The sequence below is a fragment of the Magallana gigas genome, chromosome 4 (assembly GCF_963853765.1).
Source record: "Magallana gigas chromosome 4, xbMagGiga1.1, whole genome shotgun sequence".
NCBI classification, from domain to species: Eukaryota; Metazoa; Mollusca; class Bivalvia; order Ostreida; family Ostreidae; genus Magallana; species Magallana gigas.
In genome coordinates this window covers 33,056,593-33,074,695 of record NC_088856.1, presented here as the reverse complement: position 1 = coordinate 33,074,695, position 18,103 = coordinate 33,056,593, and the positions used below count along the sequence as shown (strand labels likewise).

The following is an 18,103-nucleotide window of genomic DNA, read 5'->3' as shown; positions in this document are numbered from 1 at the left end:
AGGCAATCACGTGCCATGTTTAATCCAATGAAAATGTGACATTTCAGTCCGAGGGAAAACAACGGATGATGTGGGGCACCCATTACAGAGGTCACATCAAGTTCCCTGGGACGACAATTGTTTTTACCATTGTATTACACACGTACCATCTATTTTGCAGATAAATTATCCCCATTCTTTTGTCATATCCTATCATAAATTTATACCTTTATTAAAGAAGGCAATCGATAGAAATCAAAATCGATAAATAGTTAAGAATTTAAAGACATCAAAGACATAAAAAATTACCAAAATATCCAATTTCATAATAGTTTGTCGTAATTAGTCTGAGTTATTTTTTGTTTCTTAGTGTATCTTTTGTATCAAGCATAGACGTACTTTATCATTGCTGGAGACTTGGGTTTCTTGAGGCCAGATATTATGCAAATCTTCCTTACCTAAACCAAAACGGCAAAACGCTCAATAATGCAGTGCACTCTGCTGTTGAAATAGCAATCTCCCATGCAGAGTTGTCTTTCGTTCCTCTCTCATATGAGCCGATGGTAGAGAGTGGTAGAGAGTGTTGAAATAGATGTGAAATAGATAGTGATGAGATAAATGTTTATTTTAAAAATACAGTTGTATACGCACGGAAAACGTTCAAAAAGTCCTTGTTTATTGACAAATGATGAATTTTGCACATATTGGTTTTCATCAAATGGAACCCCCCTTTTCCAAATTGCTGGATCCGCCTCTGATTGGTAATAAAATCGTATGTTTATAGATACACGTGCATGACATCTTTGATATTAGATGGGGTAGATGTAAATGTACAGACACAACATTCAAGGTGGCATATTAAAAGCTCAAAGCGATGCATCTCGGGCAATATATTCAGTCTATGTGTTATTGCTTCTTTGTTTTGACCATGGACGCGGTGCAGCTGAACTTTTAATTATTTAGGACGCTTTATTATGAGAGTACGCAGATAAGACAGTAAAGAATATCCTGCAAAAACCCTTCATGCGCGGATCTAGAGGGGGGGGGGAGGGGGGGTCCCGACCCCCCCTGGAAAATGAAAATTTATTAAATTTACATAGTAAAATTATCGCGAAAATATGCCTCGGACCCCCCCTGGCAAACACAATTATCCTTCGGACCCCCTCTGGAAAAATTTTCTGGATCCGCGCTAGCCTAGTACCCGAGGCCTTCCGAGTGCTTGCACTCGGAAGGCCTCGGGTACTAGGCTAGATCCGCGCATGCCCTTTATTACATTAGCTGTGGTATTTTAAGATATTTACGTGATCGTGAAATACATGACAAGAACTTTCTCGATACGGCGGATCCAAGATTTGCAGGGTTCCGTAAAATTCTGGACAGTAAAATGAAGGACGAATTAAGCAGAGGAGTTGGAGGGAAAAGAAAACAAGCTGATCCCATACTTCCGGAAGATGAAGCAGTTATTTGCAATGTTGCAATATTCTCTTTTTATTCGTGTACAGTGACATGCAAGTGTAAATGTAAAGAAGAATAAAGAAGTAAGCATAATAAGAATAAAAGCAAGATACATAGAATTTTGGCGGTAATTCCCTTCAATATAATTCAGCTCTGGTAATTATTTTAAAGAATGTTATGTACAGCTATAATTAATTTAAGTTTTTTGTTTTCTTTATAAGGGGACCGCTGCATGGCCAACTTCTTCAAGATATACTTAAATGCTCTAGGAAACGAAGGACCGTTTTACCGCTGTCCACTGGCAGGTCGCCTCCTCGTTACTGCTCGCAACTAGTCGGTGTTAATAAACTAAAATCTCTGATGAAGGTAACCATTCCGGAAAAAGAACGTGCGCAACGGCCCTCTATCAAAAAGGAGTTGATGAACAAGAGATCATGGGTCGAACGGGACATCAGTCAGAAATGGGAGTGCGGGCCCAAAGACGTGGAAATGCAGATATTGCGTGCACGGTCTCGAAAGCATTTAATTTAGATCCTCCAGAACCTAAATGTCCAAAGAAAGAACCGAAGGAAGCTTATGGACATCTCGTGGATATATCTAATGAATTGAACGTACGCGTCCCTGAGAAATTGGAAGCTGGTGCTAGCAGTACTTGCTCAAATAACAACTGCACGTTCATTTCATATCAGTAGTTGAACTTGATAACTGTGCATTTATTAGTTTATGTGAAAAACGTCTTTTTATTTTATGTGACAAAAGATTGTCTCTATTAAAAAACGATTGTGCAAGTCAGAAATTAAATGTGGAAATTACCTTGGTGTTCAATAACTTATTTACGCGCACAGGTTTTGTTGGCTCCGCCCATCGATGTATCTCCAGTTATTGTACACTTTATTTACAAAGGAAAAACACCACAGCCATGATACAAGATGTAAAGGAGAGCTCTTTATAAAGTGTTGACATGATTGATCCGACTCTTCCACTAGTGTATAGCGGTGCTTTAAAATTATATATGTGACATTATAGCGAAGTACATTGTAGCGTTTTTAAAATAGGGGTTAACTCGTTTCTATGTAATGTTTTGACTTTTGTCCAATCAGATCGAAGCTGGGCGGAGTGAAGACATTGCCGCTCGTGACTTGAATGAGAGAGAGAGAGAGAGAGAGAGAGAAACTGAATTGAGTAAAGGTCTGTTTATAAAAATTACATGTATATCCTATATTGGTATAACTTTCATTAAAAGCGTTTCAAAGAGCGATATCGATTGTGAAAATTTCTTCGGCCGCGCGCCGTCGACAACATGTACATGTACATAAGAATGACGTAGCTAACCAACTAAATTTCCTCGCATGGAGTCCGAGAATACGGGCATTAAATATTTTGAAATGCCAACGAATGATCACTTATGAATTTAGATTGAGTGAAAAGAAAAGGCAACGCAGGTGGATGCTTAGTGGAAAAATAAAATAATGGCGGACAAATTCGTCCTTAGGTAAAGAATATTTCACACTGAGTAACCATGAAGAAAGTTTTTGTAATAAAACTTGTAATTAAATCAGTTTCTTAAATATTCGTACAGTCTTCGATGTTTGACATTATCTATATATAGACATCGTTGTTCCCTGGTTAAAGAATTTCAAAACACTTCAAAGTTTCATTTATATGATATACTAGACCTTGATTTATTACTTTTTAACTTGTAAAAACAGTAGTACTGTGGACTATGTTCTAGCTACTACGAATGTATTTAGAATTTTACAGAACTTTGATGTCACTGATTTTTGCAATTTTTATTCAGATGTACACAATCCTATATCGTTTTCTTTTTCATATTGTAATAAGGAACCAACCCACAGTTGTATAGGTGAAAATCACCCAAGTGTAAAATTATGGTGTCCAGGTAAAGCGGACGACTTTTGTAACAATATCGATAGATCAGCTGTAATATCTATTGATAACAAATTACACGATTTGTCAATGCTTGGCGAGAACATTAGCCGAAGCCATATTACCAATATTACCAGAGAATTATGTGACGTTTTTTCCGGAGCAGCTAGAATAACATTTGGCTTAAAAAATAATAAAAACTTTTCGTCGGATAATACAAATACAATGAACAAGAAACCATGGTTCAATGGAGAATGTAGAGCAGCAAGGAAGAACTTTCATTTGGCTAAGCGTATTCATAAAAAATGTCAGTCATCTGAAAACAAAGACAACCTTAAAGAAATGAGTAAAAAATACAAGCACACAATAGATAAATGCATCAAAGGTTACAAAACGGATTTAACTAGAAAACTTAAGAACTTGCGCTCTACAAACTCCAAGGAATATTGGAAAATCTTAAATACATCAAAATCATCGAATAAGTGTGCTGTTGATATTAATAATATGTTTGATTACTTAAGAGGTATTAATGATTGTGAAAATGACGATGAACCCAATATAGAATATAGTGATTTTTTATCGAATGCTGAAATCGAAATGTCTGATGCTATTCTTAACAGTACCATAGGAGATGAAGAAATATTAGAAGCCGTAAAGAAACTCAAAAATAATAAAGCCGCTGGGTATGATGAGGTGCTTAATGAACACATTTCGGCAACAGTTTCTTTATTTCTACCTTTATATAACAAGTTGTTTAATATTATTTTTGACAATGGTTTTATTCCTGATGAATGGCTTGTAGGTATTGTGAAACCCATATATAAAAACAAAGGCGACCCAACACATCCTGAGAACTATAGACCGATTACATTATTAAGTTGCCTAGGAAAACTTTTTACTTGTATATTAAGCAATAGATTAGAGATATATGCATCAGAGATTGACGTTATCAGCGAAAGCCAGGCAGGTTTTAGAAAAAACTATTCAACTCTAGACCATATAATAACACTACAGTTTTTATCCCATACTTTTATGTCCATGAAGAAAAAACTTTTTTGTGCTTTTGTTGATTTTAAACAGGCATTCGACACTGTCTGGAGAAATGGTCTTTGGAGTAAGTTAATCAAAAATGGAATAAATGGGAAATGTTTTAATTATATCAAAAACATGTACATGGAAGTTAAGTCAAAAATTAGTATGAATGGCTTATCTTCCGAATTTTTCAGCTGTAATGTTGGAGTACGCCAAGGTGAAAATTTGTCGCCATTTTTATTTTCGTTATATATTAATGACTTAGAAAAGTTCATGATTGATAAAAATATAATTGGGTTACAGAGTGTTACCAAACCTTTAGAGGATGAACTGTTTATGTATTTTAAACTATGTATTCTTTTTTATGCTGACGACACTGTAATTCTTGCTGAAACGCCTGATGATTTACAAAATGCTCTGAACAAGTTTCATTTATATACTGTGAGCAATGGAAGTTAACGGTTAATATAAATAAGACAAAAATATTGGTATTTTCTAAAGGTCCAATGATAAAAAGGGAATTTTACTTTAGAAATGAAATAATTGAAAATGTGAAAGAGTTTAAATACCTTGGAATTGTTTTTTCACGTTCAGGGTCTTTCAGAAAAGCAAAAACACATCTCTGTGAACAGGCACAGAAGGCTATGTATGGGGTCATTAGGAAAATAAGGCAATTTAATTTACCTGTCGAGTGTCAGTTAGACCTTTTCGATAAAGTAGTAATGCCGGTATTATTATACGGATGTGAAGTATGGGGCTTTGAAAATATAGAAACTATAGAACGTATTCATTTGAAATTTTTGAAACATATACTGAATTTAAAAAGCTGTACCCCATCATACATGGTTTATGGAGAAACCGGAAGGTTTCCGTTATCTGTTAATATATATACTAGAATGGTTTCATACTGGGCAAAATTGTTCACTGGGCCAGAAAATAAAATTGTTCATATACTTTACAAATACTTATTGAATCAATATAATAATGACTTTTCTAAAAACCCATGGATTGATTGTATACATTCTATTTTTAATAAGTGTGGTTTTTCAAACATTTGGAATGAACAATGTACTGTAAATGTTAATTGGATTACAAATGCTGTCAAGCAAAGGCTTAAAGACCAGTTTGTGCAGAAATGGTCGGCTGATATTGCAAATTCTTCAAAAGGTCATATATATAGAACTTTCAAATTTATTTTTGGATATGAAAAATATTTGAGTATTCTGCCATCAAAACTTCGAAAAATTCTTGTTAAATTCCGTACGTCGAATCACCGACTTCCTGTAGAAACTGGTAGATGGTTAGGCATTCCTCTTAATGAAAGATGTTGCACATTATGTAATAAAAATCAAATAGCCGATGAAATGCACTTTATATTAGAATGTAATGCTCTTTCATGTATTAGACAAAAATACTTGGAACCTAGATTTTGTGTAAGACCAAACACTTTTAAATTTTGTGAGTTATTGTCTACTTTAAAACTTAAAAAACTCAAAAAACTCTGTTTATTTATAAATGAAATTTTTGAATCAGTCTGTCCTCCTTGAACATTTGTACTTTTTCTCATATTTTTTTTTTCTCTCTAATTTGTACTGTACATGTACCTCTGACTCTATACATACATTTGTAAATATTTATATATATATGTGTACCTCATGTACCGTCATGTTGACGGTTTGAGTGAAAATAAATTGAATTGAATTGAACTATTGTTGATAGATAGTTCGCTCATCTGCGTCGTCTATAATTTACTCCATTAGCCAGTTAACTCTCAAATTAAGTCATGAGTGGTATTGTCTCAACTCTGCCTTCTACAATCTGATTGGACAAAGGTCAGTCAAAACATTAAAGGGGCATGGCCACGATTTTGGTCAAAAATTACTTACCCAAAGGTTAAGAGATCAATTTTTACAAAATGGCATAACGATCGCGATATTCAGGAATCGGCTAAGGGTGTTATATATAGAATTTTTAAAACAAATTTTGAATGTGAACGTTACTTACTCTTATTGCCCAGTAAATTAAGAAAAATATTAGTAAAGTTTAGAACTACAAATCATCATCTTCCTGTCGAAATAGGAAGGTGGGGTACTGTTGAAAGAAGTAAACATTATTGTAATTTGTGTAATTGTAACAAAATTGGTGATGAATTTCATGTTATATTAGTATTGAAAATAAATTCGAAATAGTAATTCACTACTAAACCGAATGGGCATTTGCGCAATCTTATTCACCCATCTTCTTCCTACAAGTATTTGAATTACGCACATTTTTATAATATGAATCCTACAGGAATTTCGTTAAAACACAATATCAATCATGATGTGTAATATTCAAAGAATTATTCCATCAAACTACGTATTAGTAATCGAAATAGTTATGAAAAAGTGTATGGATCCAAGCAAAATTGAACTCTACTCTCGTTCAACAAGACCCTCAGCTGTATCCATTAATCTCTGACAAGCAAGAGAGACTATATGCTTGTCGGAGATTTACGGAGACAGCCGAGCGTCTGGTTGAACGAGACTATAGTGAACTCTGGCGTAGGAATACATAAAATGTAAAACTTCAAAAAATATCAAAATTTTTCGTACCATTTAAAATCTGACTATTTACAAGGCATCTATAAATGACTTTCCTTGAAGAGCAATGCTTAAGAACTCATTACATCGAATTTGTTGATGTGAACCAAATGTTGTCAGCGGTGTTGATTTGTGCTTAGGTCCAAACACTGTTTCACTTTCGGTTTGCCTGAGTAACTGCATAGGAGAGTTGATTAAAATCAACTCCCAAAAAGTTCTATGAAATCATGTCTTCAGTTGATTAGATTTTTCTTAAATTTACAAACAAAAAATTGAATTAACATGGAGTTGCCCCCCCCCCCCCCACTTAGGACCATGTAAAAATTTAAATTGAAAATAAGGAAATAAACAATGAAATTTAAGGTAAAAGGTATCCTAACCCCCCCCCACCCCCGCCCCACCCCCACCCCCCCCCCACCCCCCACCCCCACCCCCACACGGATTAGGATTTTGGAAAGAAATTTTTTCCCGTTTTTAAAGCGCTAAGCATAGCTCAGCGCTTTATTGTCGTTAGACTTCTACTTCCGGTGCAAGGAATAACCGCCCCCTATGAACAGAAGTTTACATCATTTAAACTGGTTAGGGAACCAGTTTTAGGAGCTGCACGGGCTAGTACGGGCTACTGTGAATTTGATGTACAGGGCTTACATACATCATTGCAGGGGCTGCCACGCAGTGATGAGGAAATGTATCGCGTATACAGAAACTAAAATGTTATATACATACATGTATATCTTTTACAAACAGAAGCTGGGTTAGCGCTTTTCCGTACTATGAGTACTTTGATTGTTTTTTTGTTTTGGCTTGTCAAGATTTTTTGGATGAGTCTGCCGTCTGTCACCCCCCCCCCCCCACTTTCAAAAACGATGCTACGTGCCTGAAATGTATTTTTTTATTTCAAAAATTAATCATACTGTTCGTTCATCCAACTTACTTTCTTGACCTTTACAACGTACTATATTGTATATATGTAAATATGTTTGGTCTTCTTATGTACTTCTTGTACCATTATATTGTGTTGAGTGAAAAAATAAACTGAAAACTGAACTGAAAAAAAAACTGTACCAGGCAGTTTACAACGTTGAGTTGTTATTTGTCTTTGGGTCAATGTTTGGGTGGAGTGAGATTAATTAATCCGGCGTCACGGACCTTTAATCCCCCTTTTTTTCGTTACGGCGAATTTTGCTCATAATATCATTAAAGTGACCACGTAACACTTCTCACAGAGAACACAGCTTGTGTCTACACATGTCAGTTAAACTATGGCGGATGATGCCGTCATTTTGTTTGTTTACTTAGTAATTACAAACGGTAAGTTCTCTCATTTTGTTACTGATTTTGCTTCCAATTACTTGACTCTACCTCTGAATAGGCATTCATAGTTTACTGGTCGCAGTAGTCAATTACTGCATGCATTGCAACATTTGTACCATGTTAAACATGTAGCAATCGAACAAGTGTTCATAAAACAAACACAAAAAGTTTATATCCACGTAAATCATTGATGATTTCATCATCAGAATAGAGATTTGCTAAATCACGGAACGGAAAGTGGAACGGAACGGAAAACATACACTTTATAAAGCTAGCCAGTGTTAATATAGTTATTTTTAAAAATGATTACTGTTAATACTGTAATAGATATAACTCTTATGGAATAAAAGGACAAAAAAATTACATATACCAGACAACTCCAACGTTGTTGATCCGATCAAATAATGTTGCTTTCGATTAAGATAGTGAATCTTATGATGAGTAAAACATCATGCAGCAACTTTTTTCAATATCTCTATCGTGTTTACAGCTTTATTTAACAACATGTAGTCATGTACACGTGCTTTTTGAAAGAAAAAAATCCAGAAAAACATTAAATTATTTTTGATGGATCATTTTGATAAGGAGATTTCCATGTTGATGAGGGTATATAAGAAATGTAAGAAATTAGTTACGAAGCTGACAGTTGTAGAATCCACAATAGGTTTTCAATTTCTGATAACTGCGATACGCTATTAAAGGATTTATTATTGTAGAAGAAATGTGAAATAAAGTCAGTTGATCTTATTTTCTACATTTTATAGCAATTAAGTTTAAAAAGTAAATTTACTTACTTTGAGTGCAGAACGAAACAAAAATGTAAAACGGATTTACATTTTATTTATTATTATTTGATTTTTGTTCTGCGCTTAAGCAAACGTATGCAATTAGCTTGTGTGAGATTTATTAGAAATGATATCAATAAAACACTTCGTATTGATAACGATCCATTACCATGACGTATAATGAGCAACTTCTATTAAGGAGACCATTTTTATACCATTTTACACCCTTTTCAAGTAATTAATTTGGTAATAATTTTCTTCTTTATTCTGTTTTGTTCTGTTCCATTTTCCGTTCCGCGTTTTAGCAACACCCTCAGGGTAAAAACATTTACGTACCATTTGCGTTTCATTAGGTCACTTGAGTAAACTCAGGTGATCTATTGCTGTTTTGTTGTGAAGCATCTCTATGGTAACAGGAATCTAAATTGTGACCTTCATGGCTTTATCACCCCGGGGCACCACCAAATATACCAACAACAAAAAAGCCAAATTTTTAAAAATCTTCTCTACTCCCACACATGTGAAGAAAAAAAACTGAATGCATGGTTTTGATGTACATGAAGTGTGAAATTCATGGCCCTAGATCAGAGGTCCATGCCCTAAGATGCATGGGGCCAATACATCCATGCAGTGAAAATGTAAGAAATCTTAGAAAATCATTTTCTTTACTCCCACACACGTGGGAAAAAATTCGAATGCATCCATGAAGCCCTCTACCTAAATTGGGAAATTCATGGCCCCTGGGTCAGGGTTTAGACTGTAGGGGGTGGGGGGGGGGGGGTTATGGTCATATAAATGTTAATGCATATTATGTCAAAAAATCTTTTCTCTTCTCTCACACATTTGTAAGAAAAACTGAATGCATAATTATGTTAACTAGGAAGTCCTCTACTAAAAAGGTAAAGTTCGTGTCCTCTGCATGGAGTATGGGTTTTGACTATAGGGCCAAAATGGATGTTTAGTGTAAATGCATATCTTTTCTAAAATAGTCTCTCAAACAGAAAATTATCTTCTCTACTGCCATACACTTGTAAGAAAATCCAAATTCATAACTTTGCGGATCAGGAAGCCAAAATTATAAATTTCATGTCCCCCGGGGTAAGGGTTCTGAATCTAGATCAAAACAGTCAAATGCCACATACATGTAAGGCAAGGGTTATGGCTGGGGGTTACATATTTGTCTTATTATCATATTCAGCTAAGGAATTTCAATGAAAGAAATGAGTAAATTTACATATTTAGAAAAGAACAAGAAAGAAGCTGTTTATCAAAGCTGAGATATTGTGAAAGCATCTGGAAAGAGTTCAGGCAGTTAATGGAGTTATCTGCCATTGCTTCTCTTCCTTTGCTTGTTCATATTTAGTAAATTACGTAATTTAATATATATAATGTAATTAAGAAGTTTTGTGATTTAAAGAGTTATACAAGTTTTTTATCATTTGAAACAAAAACAGTTTTTGAACTTTCTGAATAAACAAATAGACTTGTTGATAGTAAAGTAATAATTGGCTAACCTAAATCACCGATAGGCAGTATACGTAAAATAATCTTGGAATAAATACCAGATGGTGACTTATGGTGAAGAATGGTTAATTATTCAAAAGCTAGACCAGGAAAAGAGGGAGAAATTATTAAAGCTTGTGAAAGCTTTTTTTTTAAATTCCCACAGGAGAGTTTCTGTCTGCTCCTGGAGATGGGGGATGGGAGGTTGTTTTAAATAAAACATGTATACTATCCACCTTGTTCATTCATGAAAAAATATTCACATAAAACCTATCTTGAAAGTTAACAAATACGGGAAAATTATTTTCTATCAGAGTCTTTCACCTTTTCAATATCAGGTCATGCACTCTATCATGATCTTTAAGTTTTTCACTAAAATTATAGGTTTTATAGTCTTTTTAAAAAGATTTCAGGCAGGGAGATGGTCATCATCACAATATTATAAGAACTGGGTACGGTAAGCAGCAAAATCGGCCCTGTTTTCAAAGTTAATGAAATTTTGAGTGAAATATTTGGAGAATTAACCGGTTTTAAAACAGTTTGATTTTTGAAAATATCTTTTCCGGTTTCCATATAATAGTTATCTAAACATAGCATTGTTTATAGCTATTCAGTTAACCAAAAACGTCATGACGTCATGAAATGTATTGACAACGTTCTTCAAATAATAATTATAGAAAGGATATTCTGGTATATAATGTAAATAAAGACATATTTAATCCATTATTTCTTTGCCTTTTGCAGTAAGGAATTAATTATGTTTCATGTTATATAAATTTATACATCATCATCATAATAGTTTGCATTCTCTCACCAGAGGTCGTGTTACGCAACTTTCGCTTGCACCTCTGACAACGCCCAATGTACAAGATTAATGTACAAATTGAGACGATCGGCAAAATGTATTTAAAATCAATGTAGTTTTTTTGTTTGTTTGTTTGTTGTTGTTTTTTTAATCTAAAATCAATTTAAATGTCTAATGCATGTGAACATCTTTCTTTCAAAGTTACTGTAAGAGCTTTTTAGCCGAGGTAAAAATTAAAAACTGGATGATTACATTATCTAGTTTGACGGATTTTTGAAAAATTGAAAGTGCAGGTTTTGCCCGCTCCAGATTGATCGCTGGTTTTATAGAAATCAGCAGCAGTGTCAACTCCTATAATCTTATAAACTTGCCCACAATGCTTGTCCTCTCTTTAAGATGATTAGACAAGAGAATGAAAACAGCAATAACACGTGCCTGTCATCCTTGTTTTGAGCATGTGACATACTATTTCTCCAGTGTTGACAGAAGTGTAAGCTGTACAAGTAATAGCCTTCCAAAAAGCTTGCTCGACTAAACAAAATAATTCAAGGGCTACCGTATCTTATGACATGAATTTTAATTTTCGCTGTTGTTCATAAATTCATAAACGGAAGTAGAAAATTCAGTCTTTTTCTTCGATATATAGCTTATGGTGTTCCGATAGGGCCACTTCGACCTTTGCAATTTCGGGCGAAGATGCGAGGTTGCGAAGGCGAAGGTACGAAGGCGAAGGAGCGAAAGTGCGAAGATGCGACGGCGAAGCGCGTAGATGCGAAGGCGAAAGTGCGAAGTTGCGAGGGCAAAGGAGCGATACTACTATCACTCTTTCGCCCTCGCAACTTCGCATTCTCGCCTTCGCACTTTTACCTTCGCCTTTTTATGTTTTTGGAGCTCTCTATCGTTTAAAGATATTTTTAGCTGTATAAAATAACATATTTGGCAGAAGATTAACTTTTGAGAATTTATTTTCAACACCCCGCCCAGATCAATATTTTTTTATTATTTCTAGTGGAGAGGGGGGGATCAGGGGGATAATTGTACTATTGTACTAGTCGGGGGGGGGGGGGAGGTCCGAGGCATATTTTTGGTAATTTTACTGTGTGAAATCAATAATACTAAATTTTCCAGGGGTGGAGGGGGGGGGAGGTGTCCGACCCTCTCTCCATTACTGTGTGAAATTAATTTTCCGTGGGGGAAAGGGGGGGGGGGGGGGTCCGGGCCCCTCTCCAGCTCATCCGTGCATGAAAAAGGAATGTCGCATAATTAAATTAAAATGGTAATGTGTTTGAACCACGATGGTGGTTTAAGGTAAACAGACAGCTGATAAGTGACGGGAGTCTGGAAGTGTATGTGTACACATTATTGCGGACATTACATTTTATGAGGAGTATATAATGATTAGGCATAGTGAGCACCGGTAAAGATATATGTCACATAACACAGCAAAATATTAATTAACTTTCATAGTAAGCACGATGGTCTATAGAGCATGGTTATCAATAACATCTGAGATTAATCGGCAAACCTCGGGCGAGTACGGTGCCTGCAAAAAATTCGATTCCATTGGAATCGACCGATACCTCATGCTGAATGCAATAAAAAAAAGACGAAGGCGAAAGTGCGAAGTTGCGAAGGCGAGAGTGCGAAGTTGCATGGGCGAAAGAGCGATAGTATTATCGCTCCTTCGCCTTCGCACTCTCGCCTTCGCATCTTCGCTCTTTCGCTCCTTCGCCTTCGCACCTTCGCAATTTCGCCTTCGCAACTTCACACTCTCGCATCTTCGCCCTCAAGGCGAAAGTCGAAGTGGCCCCATCGGAACACCATAATACCTGGAGCATGTACATGTATATTATTTGAAATTATTTATTTCATTATTTCAAATTATTTTGAAGTGTACATGTATCAAATAATTGCATGTAAGCTTGAAAGATAAAGCAGTTAAATTGTATTTGTTATATTAAGATGGAAACTCAAAGGCCTTTTTGTCATTTCCAACGATAGGAAAGTAATAGAAACAGTTTTTGTTATTCAAATATTTATAAAGCTGCATGTGTACACACGGTGTGCTCTGGGGTACTCTCATGATCCCGTCCACTAATCGGCACGCAAACATTATGAATTCATGTGAAGTTATCGCGCGAAGACCTGTTTTTAAATTACCTAACCCTCAAAGGATTAGATCTCCAATGTTTGAATAAATCCATTGGGAGGGGGTCAAATGATTTTTTTTTTACATTTGTTTCAAAATGAAACTTAATTGAATGCATACATGAGACTCCTCGTCAAGTTTGTGTGTGGGCTATGATACTCAGGTGACCCTTAAGGCTTATTGGCCTCTTGATTATTTTTTTACTAGTTTTTACTTTGATAAATCTGTTCATTTCCATTTTAGTTAAACCTTCAGAGTGCAGCTATTATTTATCTTATTCCAATTCCAACAGCACAGCCTCGGAGTAAGTAGAATCAACTTTGTCCTAAGCCGATTCTAATACCTCTCACTCCATGTTAGATATGATGACGTTTTTACCCCTCGCTCTCCACCCCCGAGTCCGAGGTTTGGTTGGTTTTCTGCTATTGGTATTTGTATTTTTAGCAAAGAAGCGACTGTGGCAGGAATAATACTGGGCGTCCTGTTTGCTATAGGAATCCTTACAGCGGGAGGAATATGCATTGCCATTTTCTGTTGTAAATCTAAGGCGGCTGGTTCCCAGCTGGTTAGCCATGGCGACAGAGCCCCTCCCTCCAGCACCACCATCACTTTTGTCGACAATGGCAGTAAGTAAAACTTGTATACTGTATATTGTAAAGTAGTCAAAAGCTATAAAACTCATACATAAAACTCATATAAAGATGTAAATATAAACAGGTCAGGTGAAAAGAAAGCAACATTACACCGGTGTTTTCTGATGACAAACGCATTTTTAATTAATCTACCTTAATTACACGATAACATACAGTCAACTTGTGTATTTACTGCGATTAACATGCATCCAATTGTTTTATTCTACTCATAAATTATCATAATTGCAATCCAAATTCCCTGCTGCTCGTAACGCGCGCGCACAAACGCAGCACGCGCATGCACGTGTGCACACATAAGTTATGAAATTCATTCTCGATATAGTCTTACAAATGTAGCAAACTGTATTTCTTACAGGATTGATAGAATTACAATATCTAAGCGTGTAAATGATGGGTTTTTTAATTGATAAGATAGGAACTAACTACAATTAATTTATATCAAGTGGAGTACATTGATCAATTTTATTGTAAAATGAGAGTTAATCATAATGATTTATATAATTACTACATGCTTCCTATAAAATTATTTTAGATGTTGTAGATTCTGTTGAGCGTAATCCGAAACACCTTGGCTTTCACATGTTAATTGCAAAAAATCAAAATATCAAAATCACATTTTCATATAAATTGTTTTGAGTTAACATTTACGTTCTTTATGTTGAAGGAGATCGGTATGGAACGCCTAAAGCTGTCCCATGTGGTCTTTTCATGAGAATATGGTGCTTTTTTAGCTCACTGAGACGAAGTCGGGGGAGTTTACGGTATACCCTCGGCGTCGGCCACCGGTCTTGGTTAAAGATTTTGGAGCAAGTCCTGTATCTAAGCTATTACTAGTCCTACATTCGCCAACCCGCATTAAGTGTGCATCTGGACCTTCTTATGAACTTAAAAGATTTGGCTGCTGAATCTGGGCCTTACCATGCATTTCAGATGCTGGGGGAGGTTAAGGTTTTTGGAGCAGATTTTCTTTGAAAGCCATATATAAGAAACCACTAGTCCTGTCGTCACCAAACTTGCATGAATGGTGAACCTTATGATACCTATGGACTTAACAGGCTTGAATACTTAATCTGAGACAGTGGTTTCGAATACTTAATGAGTTTAATGTGTTTTGAGCAGCTTAAATTTTTTGAAGAAGGTTTACTTTGATGGCTACTGTAAATTCCGAATTAAAAGCGAGGAATTCATTTCTGCGTCAAATCGCGAGAAGCACATCTCGCGGATTTTAAAATCTCGCTTTTTCGGACGCATACATTGTTAACTATTAGAAATTATGACAAAAATTCGGCGCTCGCGATTTGACGAAAAGCAATTGAATCGCGGAATTAAGTACTCGCGTAAAATGAGGAATCTACAATACAAACTTCACCAAACTTGCATGGCTGGTTGGTTTTAAAATTAATGCACATGACAGGCTTAAATGTTAAATCTGAGCCATATGTTTCGGATGCTGGGCGAGGTTAAGGTCTTTGAGAAGGTTAAAACTTTTGGAGCAGGTGCCTTTTGATAGACAAATCTTAGTGATTATTGGTTCGATCATTACCAAATTTGGATGCATCTTGTGATATTGATGCACTCCACAGGCCTGGACTGCGTTTTACAAAAGAAGTTACGACTTACGACCAAATTGATGAATGCTAATTAATCACAAATAAATCAATGTTCTCTTCTTGTGTCCGTAAAATATAATTATGGGAATTGAAATAGTTGTGAACAAATGGTTTTATATAAATTTTGTTCATTAAAGATCATTCTACAAGACGGATAATATTAACGACTTTGTCGTAAGTTCTTTTGTAAAATGCAGACCTGGTTTCAGATGCTGGAAGAGGTTAGGTTTTCTGGAGCAGGTCACATGTTTATAAATAATATTAATAGTACTAATTCAGTTGAGATATAAACAGCAATGTTAAAAAGTTAACCGGGATACTAACTTGGTTGGTCACATGATCATATACTGTGAAGCGTAAGACCAACAAGATGCTAAACCTTGTCTAATTCAAACTTGCCTGAAAGATTGTGTTTGTTGTTATGTAACATGATTCACTATTATACAATTATGGCCTTTTGATGAGGTCAATACATAGTTAGTTTTACCTGATGAGAGTATATCAATCGAGGACAAAGTCCGAGATTGTTCACTCTCAACAGGTCAATAGAACCATGTACTGACCGATATCAAAAGGTTCTTCTTTTATTAAAATAAAATTAAAATAAAAGAGCATAATAGTAAAATATTTGGTTCGTAATGTATAAGCATTGATTTTGCTATAGTGACCTCATAGTGGCGTACATACCAATACTGTATTGAGTCATGAAAATCTATATTTAGTATAGTAAGGTTTATAGAATTAATATTTGACGTCCGGACGGATGTGACGTAACAAATTGTTCAATTTTCTCCCTTTGATCTAAATGATTGATGTACATCTGTTATAAATATTAACATGATTTGATTTGATAAAACCAAAAGAATGTACAACGAATTGCTTAGTAGTTCTTATGATAATTCACCAATTCTTACGTATACAGGTCCACCAGGCCGGCCTAGTTTCTCACTGCATGCCCAAGGCCCGCCTCCGTACCAGTCTCTGTATCCTGGGTCGCCTCCACGGCTTACCACCAGACAACAGGCGCTGCCCTCATCACCTCCTCCAGTTTATTCTGAGACTTAAGTGATGATAGACTCAAAAGAACTACAAAGTGTTCGCCGCGGCTTGACCACGGATCCGACACGACCTTTGATATCTACCCTTAAACCGACTAGTAACACGTATCAAGTTACCAAGTTTAGTGACAACAGTATTTCAACAGTATTATAAGACAGAAAGAAAACAAGATTCCATGTTGCAAGTCATAAAGACCTAGAGAAATAAATCCCATTGTTCTCATCGCATAGATGTTCATTATTGAGATGACCGTAAAAAAGAAAGAACAGCCATATTAAGTTTTAAGTTTAAATCTAGTCAAAACATTTGTTTAGGAAATATCAAAAGTTTGGATAATCAAAACCGTTGGATATTTAGGGAATCGGGATTTAGATTGTATAACAAGAGACCTATAGGCCTTAACGATCACCTGAGTACCATGATAATCCTCAGACTGCAATTTTAGCTTCATCCCTAAACCGATACTCCTCTAACTGTTACCCCCGCCTTTTATTATTCGGTGTTTTAGAAATATTTATGCATGTGGGAATGTAGAAGAGTTGCAGAAATCTCGGAATATCTAAACCTAGCCCCAGACATTGTAAAATTGTGGTAAAAAAGATCTGCGTTCTTTAATAGTCAATGTTATATAATATTTTCATTAATAATAATCATTTTTACAAGCATATGAAATTGAAGTAGTTAGATTAAGTTACATATAAAAGTGTAAAATTGTCAACGGACGGTAAACGATAATAGGTTAAACTAGTGACTCTACTGACCTAAAATATATATATGTTCACTATTCAGCCATATTTATCACCCCCCCCCCCCAAAAAAAAATACCTGAACCCCTGCCCCATGGACATTGAAATTCACAATTTGATAACAGTATAAAAGTACACTGTACATAATTACAATGCATTTAAAATGTAGTTTATCTCTAACAATTGTAAAAGTAGAAAAGAAAACATCATAAAATTCAATACATTTTCTCTTTGTTGCCATATTGGCCATGCCAGAGAACCTATATCCCTGACTAAGGAACCATGAATTTCACAATTATGGTATACGTAGAATGCTTCATAAACATCTTAAATATACATTTAGAATTTCCAAATTTGTGTAGGAGTATATAAGATTAAGTTTTAATACATTTTCACTATATGACCTTATTCGCCCTGTCCTAGGGCCTGAACCTTGACCCAGGGACCACGACTTTTACAATTCGGGAGAAGGACTTCTTGATTGTCATACCCATGCGTTTAGTTTTTCCCAAATATAAATCGTCATGGGGTGGAAAAGAAAATA

The 18,103-nt window shown here is 35.5% G+C and overlaps 1 protein-coding gene and 1 long non-coding RNA gene across 2 annotated transcripts; both read left to right on the top strand.

The window, feature by feature from the left end:
• The first annotated feature begins 1,014 nt into the window (after window positions 1–1,014).
• Window positions 1,015–1,831, top strand: LOC136274695 (uncharacterized). Its single transcript, XR_010713119.1, has 2 exons — window positions 1,015–1,517; window positions 1,656–1,831. It is a non-coding gene; the product is annotated as an uncharacterized lncRNA (long non-coding RNA).
• Window positions 1,832–8,115: 6,284 nt separating this feature from the next.
• On the top strand, window positions 8,116–17,036 carry LOC105337678 (cysteine and tyrosine-rich protein 1). The gene is made up of 4 exons (XM_034449333.2): window positions 8,116–8,246; window positions 13,735–13,795; window positions 13,936–14,117; window positions 16,677–17,036. Exons 1-4 carry the CDS (start codon window positions 8,198–8,200, stop codon window positions 16,817–16,819), a joined length of 435 nt encoding a protein of 144 aa, XP_034305224.1. The 5' UTR covers window positions 8,116–8,197; the 3' UTR covers window positions 16,820–17,036.
• Window positions 17,037–18,103: the final 1,067 nt, after the last annotated feature.